The sequence below is a fragment of the Ornithorhynchus anatinus genome, chromosome 16 (assembly GCF_004115215.2).
Source record: "Ornithorhynchus anatinus isolate Pmale09 chromosome 16, mOrnAna1.pri.v4, whole genome shotgun sequence".
Classification (NCBI taxonomy): Eukaryota; Metazoa; Chordata; class Mammalia; order Monotremata; family Ornithorhynchidae; genus Ornithorhynchus; species Ornithorhynchus anatinus.
The window spans coordinates 28,704,189-28,724,989 of record NC_041743.1 but is presented as its reverse complement, the minus strand read 5'-3'; the positions used below and the strand labels follow the sequence as shown (position 1 = coordinate 28,724,989).

Sequence of the window (20,801 nt, the reverse complement as noted above, 5' to 3'; positions counted from 1 at the left end):
CCTGCATCATGTTGGTGAGTTATGACAACAACATTTTGGCAACCACTGCAGTGTAGAGTAACATAATGTTTCCCTTAGTTTGGATTATTTCAATTCACTTGAATTCTAGTTTTATTTTTCTTTTTCATAAGGGAAAAAATTTCCCCATTTTCCTTCAGACTGCACTCAAATTGAATTTGAATTTGATATAATTCAAATCATTTAGGCAATGACAAATTTTTTTGCTGAATTTTCCATATTTACAGTTCCATATTCATCAGATTTTTGCCTCTGTTCTTTGCTTTGTTCTTCTTTTCCCCCTCTAGAATGTAAGCTCTTCATGGGCAGAGAAAGAGTCTACCAACTCCATCATACTCTCCAAAGTGGTTAGTACAGTGCTCTGCACACAGTAAATGCTCAACAAACATGACTGATGGATTTAGCAGCAAAGGCCATGAAAGCAACTGGCATGCTTCCTTCATTTATATAGTGGGAATAAAATCCCTGATTTCTCTTCCTCTTAGATTGTGAGTTCTTTGTGCAGCAGAGATTGTGTCTGTCTGATATCTTGTGTCTACACCTAGGCTTAGCCTTGGAATATAATGAGCTCTTAAATGCTTTTATTTTCATCCTTATTATTCCCACAAACATGAAAGATTTGGGAATTTCATCCTTATCATTCCCACAGATATGAAAGATTTGGGGAGTGGGACTCTCAGTAAAAAGAAAGTCCTGCTAAACTAAGATCCCTGAAGGCAGTGAGCATGTCTGCTTACTCTATTGCACTCTCTCAAGTGCTTGATATACTACTGTATAATTTCATTATTATTATTATTATTGTTATGGTATTTATGTTATTTCTATGTGCCAAGCACTGGTCTAAGCACTGGGAAGATAAATTAATCAGGTCAGACACACCCCGACCCATGTGGGGCTCACAGTCTAAATAGGAGGGGAACAGGTATTGAATCCCCATTTTACAGATGAGGAAACTCAGGCACAGAGAATTTAAGTGATTTATCCAAGGTCACACTGCAGACAATTAGCAGAATCTGGAGTCGAACCCAGGTCCCCTGATTCCCAGTCCCATGTTCTTTTCACTAGTCAGGAAGTACTCAATAAATGAGTGATAAGATCAAGCTGTAGTGCTGGGGGATGGGGAAGGGGGGAAGTGTGAGTTTATCTTCTAAAACATCAGTTCCAGCCATAAAGGATATTGGACATTCAAAAATTGTTCCGAAACCTGAAATGGAAAGTAAGCGAAGTAAAGTTACGTGGAGAAGCAGCGTGCCCTAGTGGTTAAGAGCAAAGGTTTGGGAGTCAGAAGGACCTGGGTTCTAATCCCAGTTCCTCCACTTGTTTGATCCGTGAGAGGCAAGTCACTTAACTTCTCTGTGCCTCTGTTCCCTCATCTGTAAAATAAGGATTAAGACTGTGAACTCCATGTGGGACATGGACTGTGTCCACCTGATTAACTTGCATCTACTCCAGCACTCAGCACAGTGCCTGGCACATAGTAATTAAAAAATGCCATTTAAAAAAACTAGAAAAAAAATGAGGGACCCCAGCTGAACCCAAACAATTTTAGAATGTCTTCCAAATTATTTCACTAGGTTTAGCAGGATGTAGATCTCTCTCAACAGTAAAACCTTCAACACAATCATACTTACCAAGGAAGATCGGTTTTTGTCCTTAGATTATTTTCACCAGGTCTTTACAGGTACAAAGTGTACTGTACTGCTGTCGTGTGCCCAGTACATTCTTTGCCAACACGTTCTATTTTTGACTTTCCCTTTGTTTTTTTTTTAATGCTCCAAGTATAGCACAAGTGGTAGGTGGTAAATTGCCAAGGTCTAGATGGGGTTAGATGAATTTCCTCTCCCTGTTGTGCTTTTTAACCAGAGTGAGTATCCCAGAGGAACTAATTATTGCAAAGAGGTTTTAAAAAAGGACAATATTGTCAAAAATTCTTGTTTGTTGGATGACTGGTTATGTGAGTTGTTGCCTGAGATAGGCCGTAAGAAATTTTCTTAGTAGTGGATAGAGCACTTTCTCCCTGCAGAGCCGGGATGGGATGGGGAAGGGGGAGAAGCATGAGTTTATCTTCTAAAACATGACCTTCTGACTCCCAGGCCCATGCTCAATCCACTACCCTGTAAATGTGTGATGTTTGTGGAGTTGTCTTCCAGGACGATTTTGGGGGGGTTGGTTTGGTTTTGTTTTTTGCATGATAATACTTCAGTCCAGTCATGTCACCCATACCACAAGAGTTGTATTTCTCAAGTGCTGTTCACATAGTAAGCACTCAATAAGTACCACTAAATGATTAAATAACTTTGGCAGAAGCGCTGAATATTCACACAAGCACACCCTGCTGTCTCCAGAGTCACATGCTTTGTCCGAAGGGCATTCACACTTCTCCCAAAAGAGCACTGTCCAAAAACTGTACTTAAAAAACAGGACAACAGAACTGACTGCATTTACTCTATGAATATCAGCCTGTACATAGGGGCAATAAGGAGTTTGGTAGAGATTTTGGGTATAGTTCTCAGATGCCGATTCTGCTGATAAACTCTCTTAAGAACACATCTGTCAGCCTAATATTACTTGAGCTATTAAGCTTCCCATGCTGAGTACTGTGCTAAGTACTGGGCTAGATATGGTCAGATAAGGTACAGTGTGGCCTAATGGAAAGAGCACGGGTCTGGGAGTTAGAGGACCTGAATAATAATTCCAGCTCTGCCACTTGTCTGCTGAGTGACCATGGGTGAGTCATTTAGCTTCTCTGTGCCTCAGTTTCCTCATCTGCAAAATGGGATTTAAATCCCACTTGGGACTTTGAGCCCCATGTGGGACAGGGATTGTGACTAACCTGTTTGCCTTTTACCTACTCCAGCACTCATTAAAGTACCTAGCACATAGTGAGTATTTTAACAAATACTATAATTAGTCCCTGTCTCTCACCAAGGGGTTCATCTTTATCACTCTTCCATGCAACCTTTCTCCAAAGCAGGGTTGAGTCTACAGTGATGCGAGTCAGAATTTTTTGACCTTTCAGCAAAGAGAGAAAAATCCCTCTCCCTCATTAGGTAGCTAGACTTTTAAAGGCAGAGGTTTGAATAGCCTCCTGGAAAAGTCCAGCACAGCCTGGCCTGCTGACTCAAGCACAGCTTTGGGTCTGAATGGGAAGCACCAATATGCCCTTTTCAGAATAGTCCCCAAATGCTAAGGCTCTGACATCCAAGGGGAAAAGCTTGCTCTCAAGCCCAGCAGAAACTTATTTTCCAATGCAGAGTGGAGTACGTTTTGAAGAAGAGACTAGGTATTGAAGCTGCTTCTCCCATCTCCCTACCCCTTTTTCTTTCTCTGCCTAATTGTTGGGTTGGTTTAAATGCTCTCTGCTGAAAGTACAGAGGTATGGTTCTGTTGCAACTGTGTTAGAAATAATACTTAGAAGATGTGTTCTTTGTACTTTGTTTTTGTGCTGAATGTTTGAAAACTGGCATATTTTATTCAACATGGCACCTTTTATGCTGAATAAGATGGTGCTACTAGATTAGAAAATACAGAATATAAAATAGCCCAGAGGAGCCTTGTACAGAGTTCTTCTATATCATGTGTTTTCATTACACGTTTTAGATCAAATGTTATGGGGAATTTGGAAACTAACTTCCTACAACAGCACAGTGTGTCAGAAGAGCCTATTTTTTCAACATGCAGCATCAGTCAAGACATGAGTACTGTAAAAGCAGGATTTCATAGATATGAACTTCTTTGGGAATATAACCTCCCTGTAGGATAATTGATTCTGAAAGGATAAAACTATATTTGCCTCTGCTTTGGAGTGGAAAAGTGTATTCACTTAATGAAAACAGGCCTTGTGCTGGGCACATGAGAACAGGACCCCACATTCTGAGTCATTTCTCTTTTGGAGGATGTGGACAAGTTACTCTAGTATAAGGTAAAATATAGCTTGAGACCATACCTGACCCAACATTATGTCTAGCAAAAGTAAAAACCTATGTAATATTATAATATATGCATATGAGCATATAACTCTGTTTTTCAAATATACAGTGTATTTTATTTACAAGTTTTTAATAGTATAAATACATAACAATATTCTTGATGGGTATTCTGAACCCCATTTATTTTCTGTGTGACCTTCAGCAGAGTTTACTAATGCAAGTGATCCTCCTACCCTAATTATCATGCACTGCTGCACTCTATCCACAAGGTAACTCAAGTTCATTTGCTAAAAGACATAATCTCCATTATCAATTTTCTATTGACAGGGATTCAAATAATCCCTGTGGATTGGGGAATTTATTTTTTGTATGACCTATTAGATTAGCACACTGTGACTACAATGTGTCTAATCTCATACTGAAATCCATATTTTAAATTAAAGCAAGTTAGCTCACAACTGCACCCAAGAAAGCCTAGTCACTGAGACTTAATTGAAAAATGGGTAGCAAAGCAGTTCCTCAAGAGAGGTAATTCATATCCTTCAAATTATTGGTGTATTATGCAGCAAAATAATGCTGAGAATCAGGAAAGGAGTAGAAAGCAACAAAAGTATTACCACTGCGCATAACCAGGGTACTGGGAAACAGCAAGCAGGAAGGCCAAAGTAAATTATTTACTGGGACAATGTGACGTTGAAAGCTGGGAGTCAATTTCTGCACTTGGACCAGCTTGGCCCACTCCAGTCAGAGTGGCTCTGCTTGAGTGGAATTCCATAAGGATCGGGAAACAGGGAGGCAAAGGGGAAAACAGCACAAATGGCCCCAAGCAACAGGCATGGCACACAACAAGCAAGAGTCAGCCTCTGTTTGGGTATTGCATCCAGGACTACAGGTCACACACTGATATGGTCAGTCACAGGGCAGACGTGGGTGAATTTCATCTTCTGGGGCATCTTGTCGGAGTACGAAGGTCCACTGTGCATTACCATGGGCCCTTTGACCCATCTCAAATACTGAATTTAATTCTAATGGGTGTGGTTTAGGAAGATTATGGTAGATATTACGAAAGGAAAGCTATCTTCTAAATGAGTGTAGGTTAACAAGGTTTAGACTCTTCAGTGTGGAAAAATGAAGCATGGATAGAATCATGAAGGGTGTGAATGGGGGACCATAAAATTGTTTACTAACTCCTACAGAAGATGAGGGCACCCATTGGTGTTGTAAAATGGTAGAGTCAAAAAGGAGGGGAAATGTTTCTTCACACTGTGAAGTAGAAATCTGGATTTTGTTGCCACCGAAGAAGTTGTACAGGATGAAAATACCAGCAGGTTCCAGAGAGAGTGGATAAATTAATCATTGAGGGTCTACAGCATGGGTCAGTGGAAAAGAGCCTGGGCTTCGGAGTCAGAGGTCGTGAGTTCGACTCCTGGCTCGGCCACTTGTCAGCTGTGTGACTTTGGGCAAGTCACTTAACTTCTCGATGCCTCAGTTCCCTCATCTGTAAAATGGGGATTAAGACTGTGAGCCCCACGTGGGACAACCTGATTCCCTTGTGTCTACCCCAGCACTTAGAACAGTGCTCAGCACATAGTAAGCGCTTAACAAATACCAACATTATTTAGACTGTCTGCATGTCTCAGCCATTGGCAAGGTTAGAAGTGTGTAAATTAAATTATAATACTCCCACATTTTAGTCAGTGAAAGCACTAAGGAAACCTGCTGTCAGGCTGTAAGGTCATCAATTTCTTCATCTGAAGTTAGTCTAGACCAGGTTTGTTGTTGCAAACATTTTCTCAAGATGAAACCTCCATTAACTCAGTGACTAATTTCAACAATTCAACAGGAAACATTGTAAGGTAACAAAGCGAAACTGAGAATCGGTGCTTATTATGGCAGTGCAGCTAGCTTATCTGAATAATTAAGAGTCCAAAAACCAGATACCCAGCCCCAGGTAAGAGCTTTTATGTCCTTTGTGTAGTTTTGTCTGGCTCCAGAACTGGGTCTCCACTTCACTGAAACAATGAAAGTTCCTGGCTCCAAATGAAACTTGAAGAAACCCTTTACCAAGGTTTAAATTGATTGCAAAACTCATTTGATCTCCATAAACACCCAATCTGTACTTTGAAATTCAGACTCCAGTCACAGGATATTCACTTCTTTAGGAACCGTGAAGTTGAGATACTGTGGAGTAAGAATTATGTCTGTAGTAGGCATCAAATCTTTCTCCTTGACTTTCTCTGTTCATTCTAGCCCATTTATTTTTATTGATTCCTGTATTACCCTCTAAACTTGTAAGGTCATTTTGGGAAGGGAACATGTCTACCATCTCTGTTGTGTTGTACTCTCCCAAGTGCTTAATACAAGTGCTTTGCAAAAGTAAGTGCTCAGTAAATACCATTGGTAAACTTTTTTAAAATGTGGTTTCAGGGAAAGCTCCCTTTCCTTAGGTTAGAAATGGAGCACTTACAAAGCCCAGCTATTTTTAAATAAGGTTTGAATGTGAGATGATCTCCTTTCATTCATTCAGTCATATTTATTGAGCACGTACAGTGTACAAAGCACTGTACTAAGCGCTTGGGAGAGTACAGTATAACAATGAACAGACACTTTCCCTGCCCACAATGAGCTTCTAGATTAGAGGATGAGCTGAGAGAATGTTATTGAATGAGAGTGGTGGAAGTCTTTAGCGATCTGGTGCTTATTACAGAATGAGAGGAACCATTTAGTAAGTTGTCTCAGGATGGTTTGGGATGGATTTGCAGTGATCATTCATTCATTTATTCAGTCATATTTATTGAGCACTTACTGGGTACAGAACCCTGTACTAAGCACTTAGAAAGTACAATTCAGCCACAAATAGAGACAATCCCTATCCAACAACGGGCTCACAGTCACGGTAGACAAGACCCAAAAGGTCTTAGGCACTCAGTCCATTTTTGTTCCCACACTTTAAAAAGGATCCGGCGAGCCTGTAGAAAAGATTTACAAGGGTTGAAAATAGGATACTATGAAGGAAAGGTTAAAGGAATTGGGTTGTTCAGTCTGGAGAAGAAAAGACTTTGGGAGGAGTCAAAAACTTTAAGTATTCAAGTAGAAGCAGCATGGCATAGTGGAAAGGGTATGGCCCTGGGAGTCAGAAGGGACCTAGGTCCTAATACCTGCTCCACCACTTGTCTGCTGTGTGACCTTAGGCAAGTGACTTCACTTTGCTGTGCCTCAGTTACTGCATCTGATAAATGGGGATTAAGACTGTGAGCCCAGTGCAGGACAGGGACTGTGTCCAACGTGACTTTTGTGGTATGGGGGTGAGGAGAAAAGTTCTACTTTTGTGACACTCCCTCATAAGAGACTATGGGAACTCCCCACTACACTCTCTTTTTGTAGCACTGCTCTGTGAAAGTACTGTTGAAATTTTTATGCTGGTATTTACTTTGGCACATTCTTTGAGACTTTTAGGAAAAGTAACTGGCTAATAATAATGTTGGTATTTGTTAAGCGCTTACTATGTGCAGAGCACTGTTCTAAGCGCAGGGGTAGATACAGGGTCATCAGGTGGTCCCACGTGAGGCTCACATTTAATCCCCATTTTACAGATGAGGTAACTGAGGCACAGAGAAGTGAAGTGACTTGCCCACAGTCACACAGCTGACAAGTGGCAGAGCCGGGAGTTGAACCCATGACCTCTGACTCTGAAGCCCAGGCTCTTTCCACTGAGCCACGCTGCTTCCCAGCTAACTTGCTAACTTGGGCAAAACCAAAATGTTTACCGAGACGACAGCCCTCTGGTCTTTATATAGCAGAGATTTGGCAATTCACTTCAATCACTTCAGCTGCAAAACAGGACATGAACTTTGAACTGTGCTGCCTGCCTAGTCACTGGTTGCATTCTGTGCCCCAGCAGAAAGTCAATCTGCAGAAAGTGCCAGAAATCAATCTCACTGAAATCAGTTCCCTTGTACATCTTCTAAGATCAAGTTTATCTATCACTCTCAACCGGAGACTTCCCTTCAAAATAGCCTTTTGGGTCTGCAGAGTATGCATAGTTTTACCTTGGCTCCATGTGTGCCAGTCCAGAGGTAAAATCTGCTCCCACACACCGTCGAACTCCCATCCCCGCTGAGACTTAGAGTTTATTTTGTGTATTTTTCCAGTTACAGTGTTTTAATCACTCCTGATATGTCTGCCTCCAATCCCTTCTCCCCCATTAAACTCTTAGATTGTGAACCACCAAGGGACAAGGTCTTTGTCTAGTTCCCACCTGCCTATTCTCTCCCAGCACTTAGTATATTGCTCTGCACACCGTACTCAATAAATTATTTTATCACTACTACTAGTACTGTTTGGCTTAAATGGCTCCTTAACCAGGAAGTCCCCATATCTTTTCTCTTGCTTAAAAATTTCCTTTAAAGTAGAGCTGGTTGTTTTTAAACAAAATGTTGGTATTCTCTGGCCATTGTGTCTGATTTCTTATCATAGTAAAAGTAAAGGCATTTTTTTTCTGTCCTTTGTTTCTGGGTCTGTTTTTCCTGGGAAGTTTTAGCAAAAATTTTAGCTCACAACTGAGTGTGAGTTAATGGCAGCTTTTAATGTATTTAAATGGAATATTTTGTACAGTAGAGAGAGCAAGGTAATGCGAATTTCTTCTTCATGTTTTTTTTTATTCCTTATCTCTCTCTTTCTGTGGCCTCAGCTGAGATATGATACAGTGGTAACTTGAGCCCGTCCCTCTCTTTTCTCCCAACCTCTTTTCTCCCATAGACTCATCCCTGGAAATGATAATTTAATAGGGAGCTGTTCCACAATGGCTGACCCTTCTTCAGGGTGATCAGTTTAGGGGCAAGGTCACCCTAACCTGTGACGTTGGACCCGTCACTTCACTTTTCTGTGCCTCAGTTGCCTCATCTGTGCATGGGGATTGAGACTGTGAGCCCCAGTGTGAGAGGACTGTGTCCAGCCTTATTTGTATGTATCCACCCCAGCACTTAGCATAGTGCCTGGCACATAGAAAGCGTTTAACAAATACCACAATGATTATTATTATTATTTTTATCATTCCAGATTCAGGTGCTACTCCATACTATGATTTGGTTAGACTGACAATTGCAAATAATTTCAGCCTCAATTTGACTGGCTGGAATACACCATTCCAAATGTAAGTGTAATAACAATAATAGTATTTGTTAAGCGCTTGCTGTGTGCCAGGCACTGTACTGAGCACTGGGGTTGATACAAATTGAGTCCCACATGGGGCTCATAGTCTCAATCCCCATTTTACAGACAAGGTAACTGAGTCCCAGAGAAATGAAGTGACTTTCCCAAGGTTATACAGCAACAAGTGGCAGAGCCAATATTAGAACCCATGACCTTCTGACTCCCAGAACCTTGTTCTATCCACTACAAAAGATGCAATTCATAACTGGACATTGGGTTCCCACTGCAGAGCAAAGAAATCTCAGTTCCATTCTTAAATTTAAACTGTGGCAAAATGGAGTACTTCACCAGGGGTGCTCACCCCAGTGAAACATCTGATATGGTGAGGCAGAGCAAGGTTAGGCTTTTGAGCTCCAAATATGAGATTTTTCAAGAGAGAAAGAATGGTGAGTTGGCTAGAGTTGATCACAGCCCCTGTACTATGAGTCTGATGAGTAACAGATAATCCCTTAGTTTTCAGAAGTGTTTACCATTTCAATCCCACTTTTAACAAGCCAGAGGTAGGACAGAGGAGCACATGCAAAAGGAACACTGTTCTCTTCTAAGATGAGAATCTAAGGAATGGAGGTTCATCAACATTGCAGGAAAGAGGAAAATATATGCATTTATTCTTGGGGTCTTGTCCTCAGAAACTTTAACTGAAACTGTTACACTCAAGCTCGTCAAATTTTGCACCAAAATTGACATTCACTTGGATTTGATTTCTTATTGTTACATTTCTCTTAACCCTTACTAGCAACCAAAGGAAGATAATGCCGCTTGTAAGAGAAAGAGAACATTTCACATGCCACTAAAACCCCCTTTTCTCAAGTCTGTGGCTGATTTAAAAAAAAAAAAATCAGGGAGAGACATCATGGAAGAAACCAATGGCTGAACAGGTTGAACAGGAAATAAAAAGGGAGAGGACTTAGGAGATAAAAATCATTAGCATTGGTATGAGTGTTTTATTTGTGCAAAATGTTCGTGCTAAAAAAAAATGCCAGTTGAAGGAAGAGGGAATTGAAGAGATTTGGTAACCCAAGAGTAAGAGAAAGAAAGTTTATTAAGAATCAATCAATCAATTTTATTTATTGAGTGCTTACTTTGTGCAGAACACTGTACAACACTTGGGAGAGAACAATGTAAGTTAGCAGACACAGTCCCTGCCCATAAAGAGTTTACAGTCTAGAGGGGGAGAATTAAATTGGGTTAACAATTAAAATGGATCAAGGATTAGGAATGTAAAGCCAGTGAAGTCTGGATTTAGGTAAACAGTAGAGTATAAAATGTAGTTTTGGAAACTGTGAGGAAGTAACAGATAAAATTCCATCTGAAAAATGCAGACATTACACAAAATGAATTTTGTATTCATTAAAAATATCTCTTGATATACGCACATGAAATAAAATTCATTCAATCGTATTTATTGAGCGCTTACTATGTGTGGAGCAGTGTACTAAGCGCTTGGAATAAGGTGGAACCTAATCACTTATGCTTATCACTGCTCTTTGGTCTACCTGCAACTAAAACTTAGAAGACCTATGGAGGTAAAGCCACACCTTAAGGAGAAATAATTACTGCCGTCTTTCTGTCCCTTTCCTCTCGAGGTGTAAATCCTTCCTTTATTCTGTATTATAAAAATGTATGGAGCATTCCAGATACAGTCATTGGGTCAGCCTTTTGGTAAAGAGACAATAACTCTGAACTGAGAGCCTGATGCTACTTTCCTTTTTATTTACCTACCTGTACCTGTTAATTTTTAATATATTGATTTAAAAACAGTATCTTTTGACTCAAGCAAAGTTTTTTAAAGATAGACTATCACTTTTCTTGGGGTCTCAGAGTGGATAGTAATGATCAGTTGAGTGGTGGAATTTCAACTTCCTTTGTTCACAATACCCAATTGGCTTTTTGTTTTCACAGTAAGAAAAAAAATGAAGCAGAGTCACAGTCTGGTGGTCCACTGCCTGTACGTAACCGAGTTGTTTCATCATCGTTCATATATAACATGAAATATGAAAATCTTGGCAAGTGCATCATAATTAACAATAAGAACTTCGCTAGCAAGACAGGTATGGTTTATATGTGTCAGTATCCTTCCAATTTTATTTCTCCCTAAATTTGCATCCAACTCACATCCCTTTGCAATAGTTGTTTCAGAGGCTTACATTCTTTGGGGAATTTCAGTGTATATACGCACACACACGCATATAACTTAGTTTCTGGATGTAGTGGAAAATCCTCCTTTAAGTAAATTCTTCCACCGGAAATAAATTCAGGTGAAACTGATTAAGATTGGCCATTATGAGCAAATTCCTACATGAGGTCATAGAGTGGGCATTATTAGCTCATGCAGTTCTGCTGATGTGTTGGCTGACTGTTTCAGACCTGCTTGACCAAAGTCAAACAGTGATTTGACAGATAGAGCTCCATTTGTACATGAAGGGTCTTGGGTTTTCAGAGTTCTCTCTATTCCTCTCTGCATATGGAGGATTGTTCTCTCATTTCACTGTTGGGTCTGGAAAATGAAATGTGACAAATGTTGCCTCTTTATATTTTCACAGGTATGAGTACAAGGAACGGCACAGATAAAGACGCTGGAAACCTTCAGAAGTGTTTCAGAAGTTTGGGATTTGATGTTTCAGTATTCAATGATTTCTCTTGTAATCAAATGAAGGAAATCCTCCAAAAAGGTGAAAGGACAGATTCTCTTGCAGGCAGCTTTCCTCCTTTGAATATTAGAGGGGTGAAATGTGCCATGGCACTGGTTGCCCATCCAGTCAATCTATCGATAGTATTTATTGAGCACCTCCTGTGTGCAGTGCACTGTACTAAGCACTTGAGAGAGTACACTATAACAGATTTGGTAAACATGTTCCCTCCCAGTGGGCTTACAGTCTATAGGGGGAGACAGCCATTGACATAAATAAATAAATTACGGTTATGTGCACATTATTAATAATATTTATTAAGCGCTTACTATGTGCCAAGCACTGTTCTAAGCACTAGGGTAGATTCAAGGTAATCAAGTTGTCCCACGTGAGGTTCAGAGTCTTAATCCCCATTTTACAGATGAGGTAAATGAGGCACAGAGAAGTTAAGTGGCTTGTGAAGGTCTCACAGCAGACAAGTGGCGGAGCCGGGATTACAACCCACATCCTCTGACTCCCAAGCCCGTGCTCTTTCCACTAAGCCACGCTGCTTCCCTAACCCCAAGTTTAGCATGGTGTTTGGTTTATGACGAGGGCTGATAAAATGCTACTGATCAATCAGTGGTGTATATATTGAGCACTTACTGTGTGCAAAGCACTTAGGAGAGTACAATACACAAGATTTAGTAGATGCTATTCCTCCCTTGAGTAGCTAACAGTCTAGTGAGAGAGACAAGCATTTAAATATATTACGGGTAAGAGAAACAGCCAAGTTTAGAGATATATGTAAATGAGTGTTGTGTAGCTGGGATGGTCTGCCTATCAAATGTTGATTTGCAGAGAAAATAGAAGTGCACAAGGGGTACAGATCCAAGTACAGAGATGATGCAGAAGGGAGGGGAAATAGGGGAAATGGGTTCATCAGGTGAGACCTGAAAAAGGAGATGTGATTTAATCGATCATATTTATTGAGTGCTTCCTCTGTGCAATGTACTGTACTAAAAGCTCTTGGGAGAGTACAATATAACGGAGTTGGTAGACACATTCCCTGTCCCCAACGAGCTTACAGTTTGGAGTAAGGCCTTTGCAAGTTGTTGAAGATGGAAAGAGTAATGGCCTAGGGATCTGAAGGGGGAGGGAATGCCAAGCTAGTGGGAGGACAGGCGTAGGGGATGTCAATGAGACAGACAAGACTGAGGTACAGTGAGCATGTTGGCTTTAGAGGAGTGAAGTGTGTGGCCTGGGTTGTAATGGAGATTAACAAAGTTAGGTAGGAAGGAGAGGTGAGTGCCTGACATGCTTCTTTATCTTGATCAAAAGTGAAATCTCAAAAAACCAAAGGGGCAGAGGGAAATATTGCTTCCAGATGCTTGAGAATGGATGAGATTGTTCTTAATTTGAATCTTAATTTATTATTGGTTTCAGCTTCTGAGGAAAATCATGAGAATTCTGCGTGCTTTGCTTGCATTCTCCTGAGCCACGGCGAAGGCGACTGCATCTATGGAACTGATGATTTTATACCAATAAAGGAACTTACAATCCTCTTTAGAGGAGATAAATGCAAGAGCCTCTTAGGGAAACCCAAACTGTTCTTCATTCAGGTAATGATCTCATAGTTACAGAGTGAAGTGACAGTGGGCACCAGGTCTGGGTTCTAACACTCCCAGTTTGGATTTTTACTTTGGGCAAGTCACTTAACTTCTCGGTGCCTCAGTTACCTCATCTGTAAAATGGGGATTGAGACTGTGAGCCCTACGTGGGACAACCTGAATCCCCTGTGTCTACCCCAGCGCTTACAACAGTGGTCGGCACATAGTAAGCGCTTAACAAATACCAACATTATTATTATTATTTATTTCAGTGGCTGAATGTCCTTTGTCCCTTTTCCAGAATTATCATTTGCAACAGCTCACGTACCATAAATTTACTGTGATTTTATTTTTAAAGACTCTTTCCTCCTCTTTGACTTACTCTGAACCAGTAAAACCCAATACTACTAATGTAGGCAATTGCTTGTTTTTCAGTCTTGCCGAGGTACTGAGTTTGATGATGGGATACAGACAGACTCTACCCCTGTAACTGACTCAGATGCTAATCCCGGATGCAGGATTCCCGTTGAAGCAGACTTTCTGTTTGCATATTCCACCGTCCCAGGTATGAAGTCACATGTGAAACTCTCTATACTATTCAGGTCCACATTGAAATCTAGAGCTAGGGATGTTGTCCATTCCCCCAGGCAACTGTGAATATGCTCATTTGAGAGAAGAGTATCTGATCATAAATTGAAATCTAGGGCTAGGGATGTTGCCCATTCCCCCAGGCAACTGTGAATATGCTCATTTGAGAGAAGAGTATCTGATCATAAATTGAAATCTAGGGCTAGGGATGTAGTCCATTCCCCCAGGCAACTGTGAATATGCTCATTTGAGAGAAGAGTATTTGATCATAAAACTGCCCTAAGGAATTCAGTTTTACATGAGGCTAAAAATGCAGGCATGAATACTATGCCCTCACTCAGATATTTCAAGAATGATGGTAGGTAAGAACTCCAGTGCTTGATCTTCCTGATGTTAACATCACCCAGTTCCATTTGAGTGAACCCAGTACGATGCAGTTATCCAGATCAATAGATGGTATTTATTGAGCGCTTACTGTGTGTGGAGTACAGTACTAAGAACTTGGGAAAGAACAGTATAACGGAGTTGGTAGATACATTCCCTGCCCATAATCCAAAATACCAGTAACCATCTGTGGGCTAGTGATACATACCAGTTAGGAGTGCTGGTCCCAATTTAATTTCTATCACTTTCAGCTATTTATCAGCTAACAAAGGTATCTGCATTTCTCTGTGGTCTCCTAGCAGTCTTGTCAAAGATCCTGGAGACTGATGTAGTAGAACCAAGGAGAGATGTGTTCTGAACATTGGCTTATGTAGATTTTCTTGATTTGATTTTGAGGCTCAGAAACTCTAACTTCAGTGATATTGTGTAGTATTTCATCAGTTGGTCGGTTCACCCACACACGTTTATGCCAAGTGAGCGCCACGTCAGTTTTGGCAAGTAGACATTCTTTTGGACTGGATTATTTCTTTTTCCAGGCTCCAGAGAAAGTTTTTTAAAGTTCCCCATGACTCTTGAGCAGGTTGTTCGTGTTCATTGTACCATAACAAAACTAGAACATTGAAAAACAGCTCACAGAAAAAAAATTTGACATCGGGAGGTGGTCTGTTATTTTTTTATTCCTTCCTTTCATCTGCCATATTTGTGTAGTTTTCTTTTCATCATCAGTTATATCAAAGATGCAATCCATCTTTAATAGCCCAATACTAGCTACTAGAGTATAGTATTTTAGACTTCCATAGTATGTCATTCTTCAACGTGTGAGATATTTGTCCTCAACATACATAAATGATTTTTTTTCATGATCTTTGATGATGTTTATTAAGCACTACTGATTGTGGAGCACTGTACTAAGCACTTGAGAGAATTCAAGAGAGGCAAGACATAAAACCACTGACCTCCAAGAGTTGGGCTGAACGAGCAAAAATGGTTTACAAACTAGTGGAAACGGGAGGGGAAAAAAGGGTATTTAACAGGAAGGAGTGCGAGTGGCTTGGGATTCAAATAGATGAATAAATTAATATACAAAAAATTTTTTCAGGTGCATACACACGGAGAGGAATGAAGTATATTGGGGTGGTTTTGGGTAAGTGGGATGTGAGTGTCGAGAATTAATTAGGGAAGGCTTCCCAGAGGAGATGGGATGGAGGAGGCTTGGAAGATGGAAAGTGCTGTAGTCTGGCAGATTTGTCTGTTATCAAATCCTGTCAGTTCTATCTTCTCAACGTTGCTAAAATCTCCCCTTTCCTGTCCATCCAAACTGCTACCATTCCGATCCAAGCATTTCTCAGATACTGCCTTGTGCTTGTGCCTCCTCACTGACCTCCCTCCCTCCTCTCTCTCCACACACCAGTCCATACTTCACTCCGCTACACAGATCATATTTCTAAAAAGAGTTCAGTCCATGTTTCCCCACTCCTCAAGAACCTCTAGTGGTTGCTCATCCAACTTCACATCAAAGAGTAACTCTCTACCATGACTTCATTCAACCAGCTCACCCCCTCCTACCTTATCTAACTGATCTACTACAACCCAGACTGTATACTTCATTCCTCCAATGTTACCGTGACCCTATGTCACCTATCTTGCCACCAACCCTTTCCCTCATCCTCTCCCTAGCCTAGAACTCCCTCCCCACCCATATATGCCAGACCACCACTCTCCCCACCTTCAAAGCATTTCATCTGTGATCTTGGGACATTTAATCCCACTGCACTTAGGAACATGTCTTTAAAGTATATATTATAAATTATATTAATGTCTCTTCTTCCCTCTGAGCTGTAAGCTCACCATGCGCAGGAAACGATTCTGTTAACTCCCTCCCACACACTAAGTCCAGCGCTATCTACCACTGATGATGATGATTGATGATTTGCAGGTGAGGGGTAATTCCAAGCTGGGAAGCAGTAAGAACAATAGGTCAGAGACAAGAAAGGCAGGAGCAAGTGCAATTGAGTTTGGAAGGGTCATAGAGTCTAAATTGGGAAGAATGGGTGAAGAGAGCTGATGATGGAGAGAAAGCTGCTAGAGAAACTTGAGGCCAACGAGCAGGAGTTTCTGTCAGTTGGAGAGGATAAGATAGCCTTTGGAGGTGTTTGAAGTGTGGAGTAAGATGTGCCACGCGAAGCCTCAGGAAGATGATTCATGGAGCAGCATGTAATGTGAAGTGAGGAGAGACAGGAGGCTGGTACCATAGCCTATCAAGTGAAAGGAACATGGACCAAAATGGTAGCTGTTTGCTTGGTGAGAAAGCAGTGGATCTGTGAACTGTGGAGTAAGGATCAGGATTTTGCAGTTCATTTAATGTGACTGCTGAGAGAAGAGAAGAGTTGAGGGTAACATCAAAGTTGTGGTTGTATCAGTAATGGTTGGCCAGGCTGCCTGGTCTTTTTCCTGATGCCCACTTGTACCATGGAAATTCCATGCGAGTGGAATGTTTTTGGCTGGCAGTCCCATTCCAGTTGGAGTCCATGCCTCATAGGGAAACTTTATAGACCCACTTAAATTTTCAACAAGAGAAAAGTACCCTTCTCACAGTTGTAACCTCACACCTGCTACTTATTCAGACAAACTGTGAAGGCAACTTCTCCAGACTTCTCTTTTCTCTTCTAATCAAAGGCTATTATTCTTGGAGGAATGTAGACCGAGGATCATGGTTTGTGCAAGCTCTCTGCTCAGTACTACATGAACACGGGAAAGAGTTAGAGATCATGCAGCTCCTCACCAGAGTGAACCACCAAGTCGCCATCAACTTTGAATCCCAGGCCAGTGACCCACGTTACTGCCAGAAGAAACAGATTCCATGCCTGGTCTCTATGCTCACCAAGGAACTTTACTTCTGAAAACATCTCCGAAATCACTCCACTCAGGTTGAAATCTTAGTATCTTGATTTTTCAAAAACTGTGACTATCTCCTTATCTATTGAAGAACCCGATTTGGAACTCCTGATTTTTGTATTTGAGCATATGGAAAAATTCAAGTTTGTTAAAAGGGGCTTGGGGGAGCAAAAAAAAATCAGTCTTTTTATCATGTTTTTTTTTTTAATTTTTCATAGAACTGGAAAATGAGATGAAGGCTCACTTCATCTTTTCTCTTGGGTCTTTTAGTCAATACTTTTCTCAGGCTAAATCATCAATAACAAAAAAATGATCTCTGTTTGCTCTTTAGTATGATCCTTACAATTCAAACAATCTAGAGAACATCTTCTCTGGCTAAATAAAATGTCAAGAATACTGCTTGAGAGAATCATTCATTTGTATTTTTCTGAGATTTTGTAAACTGGTGATGAATATGTACATATATCTGTCTTTCTTTGATGAAGGTGCTTCTGACCATGCAGTCACTCAATATTTACTGAGTATCTTCTCTGTGCAAAGCAGTCTACTAGGCACTTGTACAATAGAGTTAGTACACGTGATCCCAGCCCTCACGGATTTTGTAATAGGGGTGGGGAGGAGGGAAGGAAGAGACCCTAAAATAAAAAACAGTTGCAGGGAAACAACTGAGTTTAAAGATGTGTACAAAAGTGCAGTGTGTGGATGGGGACTGAGTGCCAAAGCACACAGGAGATGCGGAAGTGGCAGCGGAGAGGAAAGGCAGTTGAGAGATTAAATGGGAAAGTCCAGTCTGGATGAGAGAGTCTTGATGGGAAAAAAAATGATGCAGAACTTTCAAAACTGTTTGCAACTAAGGCTATGATCTTTGCTCCTCTAAAGGGCTTGCCCAGCACCGGGTCTGCCTCTGTTTTCCAGCTTCTTTCTGGCATCCCAGCCTTTTCAGATCAATCCTATTGATGTATCATATTTCGTATTTATTATGTATTTATGTATCATATAGTATCTGCCATGTGCAGAGCGCTGTACTAAGCACTTGGGAGAGTATGCTATAACAGAATTGGTAGATATATTCCCTGCCCACAACAAGCTTACAGTCTAGAGGAGAGACAGGCATTAATATAAATAAATTACAGATATGTACATAAGTGCTGTGGAGCTGAGGGGGGGGCGAATAAAGGGTGCAAATCCATAGTCAAGAGTGGGAGAAGAGGAAATAAGGGCTTACTTAGGAAAGGTCTCTTGGAGGAGATATCCCTTCAGTAAGGCTATGAAGGTGGGGAGAGTGATCGTCTGACAGATATTCTTTCTTTCAAAGTCTTTCTCAAGGAGAGCAGCCCACTGTAATTGCTGCCTGCCAAAGGGTGCTTAACCAAAGGGAGAATCCCAATTGGTGATTTTTTTTTTAAAAGGACACCACCAGTGCAAGCAGAGTCTGAGGGTGATGGCAAAGTGACTCTGAGATGGCAAGCTGCGTATGCATCACTGGGTCTGCACTTGCCGTTTTCCCACCAACTATGGAGAAATATTCTAGTTCCTTAAAACACCAATTTGGCCAAAGGATCCAGCAGTCTTAATTAAGTATTTTCCTTATGTCTGTGTTTCCACCTGGAATAGTTTTAGGGCTAATTTGTTTGAACTAATCTTGGTTTCTGCCATCCAAAATATATTTTCTGCCATCCAAAATATACGTATCATTCAGAGTTTACAACAAGGTAGAGAACTATGATTCAACAAATATTGAGTTTATCATTCCCAGCAATCACAGTATATTACTCATCGGCAAAGAGTCTTTACTGTAAATTGGTTGTAATTTGAAATATTGAGCTCTATTCTCTAGCCAAGGGCCTGCAGGAATGCATGCCATAGTGTTGTGTAATAATGGAGGTTTCCTGCACGATTGCCGATTCCTGCGAGAGAAACACATCAATTAGAGACATTAAGTGAAGCAACAGGACCTAGTGGATAGGGCCTGGAAGTCAGAAGGACTAGGGTTCTAATACAGGGCTAGGGTTCCTCCACTTGCCTGCTGTGTGTCTGTGGGAGATATGACTGTGTCCAATAGGATTAACTTGTATCCACTCCAGAGCTTAGTACAGTGTCTGGCACATAGAGAGCACTTAACAAATACCATAAAAAAAATTTGAGTCCCCCCTTAGAAGCTAGGCATAGTACTAAACATTTGAGAAAAAGACAACATAAATCCATGCCCCTTCCAGAAGATTTCACTCTTTAGCATGTCACATGCCCTGAGGTGAGAGTATTTAGTGTCTTCCCCCACATCATGCCTGATGTATTTTTTTATGATATTTGTTAAGTGCTTACTATGTGTCAAGCACTTTTCTAAGCACTGGAGTAAATATAAGTTGATTGAGAAGCAGTGTGGCCTTGGGCCTGAAAGTCAGGCAGACCTGGGTTCATTCATTCATTCAATAGTATTTATTGAGCGCTTACTATGTGCAGAGCACTGTGCTAAGCGCTTGGAATGAACAAATCGGTAACAGATAGAGATAGTCCCTGCCCTTTGATGGGCTTACAGTCTAATCGGGGGAGACGGACAGACAATGGCAATAAATAGAATCGAAGGGAAGAACATCTCATCAGATGAGTGCCCTCGCCCCAGCGTTCCGCCCAGGGCTCTGCACGCTGGAGGCGCTCGGTACCTGCAAGGAGAGGGGGGAGGGCGGCCAGGAGGCAGAAGTTACCGTCCGCAGAAGGGGAGGTCGGGGGCTGCTGCCGAGCCGGTCTGGGCTGCAGGAGTGGTGGGAGGACGCTTTGCTAGGAACCGAAAGCGGACAGGCTTCCCGGGGGGCGTGGCCTAGATTCTGCCACTTGTCTGCTGTGACTGACTTGGGCAAGGCATTTAACTTCTCTGGGCCTTAGTTTCCTCATCTGTAATTCTGAGGTTGACACAGAACTAAAACCCTTATGACTCTAAACTTAGCTTCTAGGAAGTGACGCTTGGGCAGGAAAGAAGCAGAAGCACACCGAATAGGCAAAGGTAAGTGCTATAATATATTGACCAAAATTCCCCTTACGTGACTGAAAGTTTTGGCAACCATTATTCTTGGGCTTGTTGAGGTTCAGAGCGCTTCAGATCAAATGTCTCGTCATGTCTTCAGAAACGAAATGAAGGCCTCTGGATTAAAGGGCTATCAACAACCAACAAAGGTCAAGAATTGGACTGCCAGTCCGGAGACATGGGAGGCAGTCAGCTTCTCCTAGATCAGGGTGTGAAGAAGCCAGGTAATAATAATAATAAAAATAATAATAACATTTATTAAGCACTTACTATGTGACAAGTACTGTTCTAAGCACTGGGGTAGACAGAAGGTAATCAGGTTGGGCACAGTCTCTATCCCCCATGGGGTTCACAGTCTTAATCCCCATTTTACTGATGAGGTATCTGAAGCCAGAGAAGTTAAGTGACTCGCCCAAGGTCACACAGCAGACAAGTCGCAGAGCTGGGATTAGCATCTGAGCCCTCTGATTCCCAATCCCTTGCTCTTGCCACTAGACCATTCCAGGCAGCGAGCTTCCCCTCGAGATTGTAAATTCTC

General features: G+C 41.4%; 1 protein-coding gene across 3 annotated transcripts in view; it reads left to right on the top strand.

The window, feature by feature from the left end:
- Window positions 1-17,643, top strand: part of CASP7 (caspase 7) — a 30,076-nt gene extending 12,433 nt beyond the window's left edge. For 2 of the 3 annotated variants that reach the window (XM_029081510.2, XM_029081509.2), the window contains exons 3-7: window positions 11,061-11,209; window positions 11,702-11,830; window positions 13,214-13,389; window positions 13,813-13,942; window positions 17,026-17,643. In XM_029081510.2, the coding sequence (XP_028937343.1) occupies window positions 11,061-11,209; window positions 11,702-11,830; window positions 13,214-13,389; window positions 13,813-13,942; window positions 17,026-17,249 (808 nt within the window). In that variant the 3' untranslated portion in view covers window positions 17,250-17,643. Of the gene's footprint in view, window positions 1-3,251; window positions 3,302-11,060; window positions 11,210-11,701; window positions 11,831-13,213; window positions 13,390-13,812; window positions 13,943-17,025 lie in introns of those variants that run through there. The other variant, XM_029081511.2, reaches the window with a different exon arrangement.
- Window positions 17,644-20,801: the final 3,158 nt, after the last annotated feature.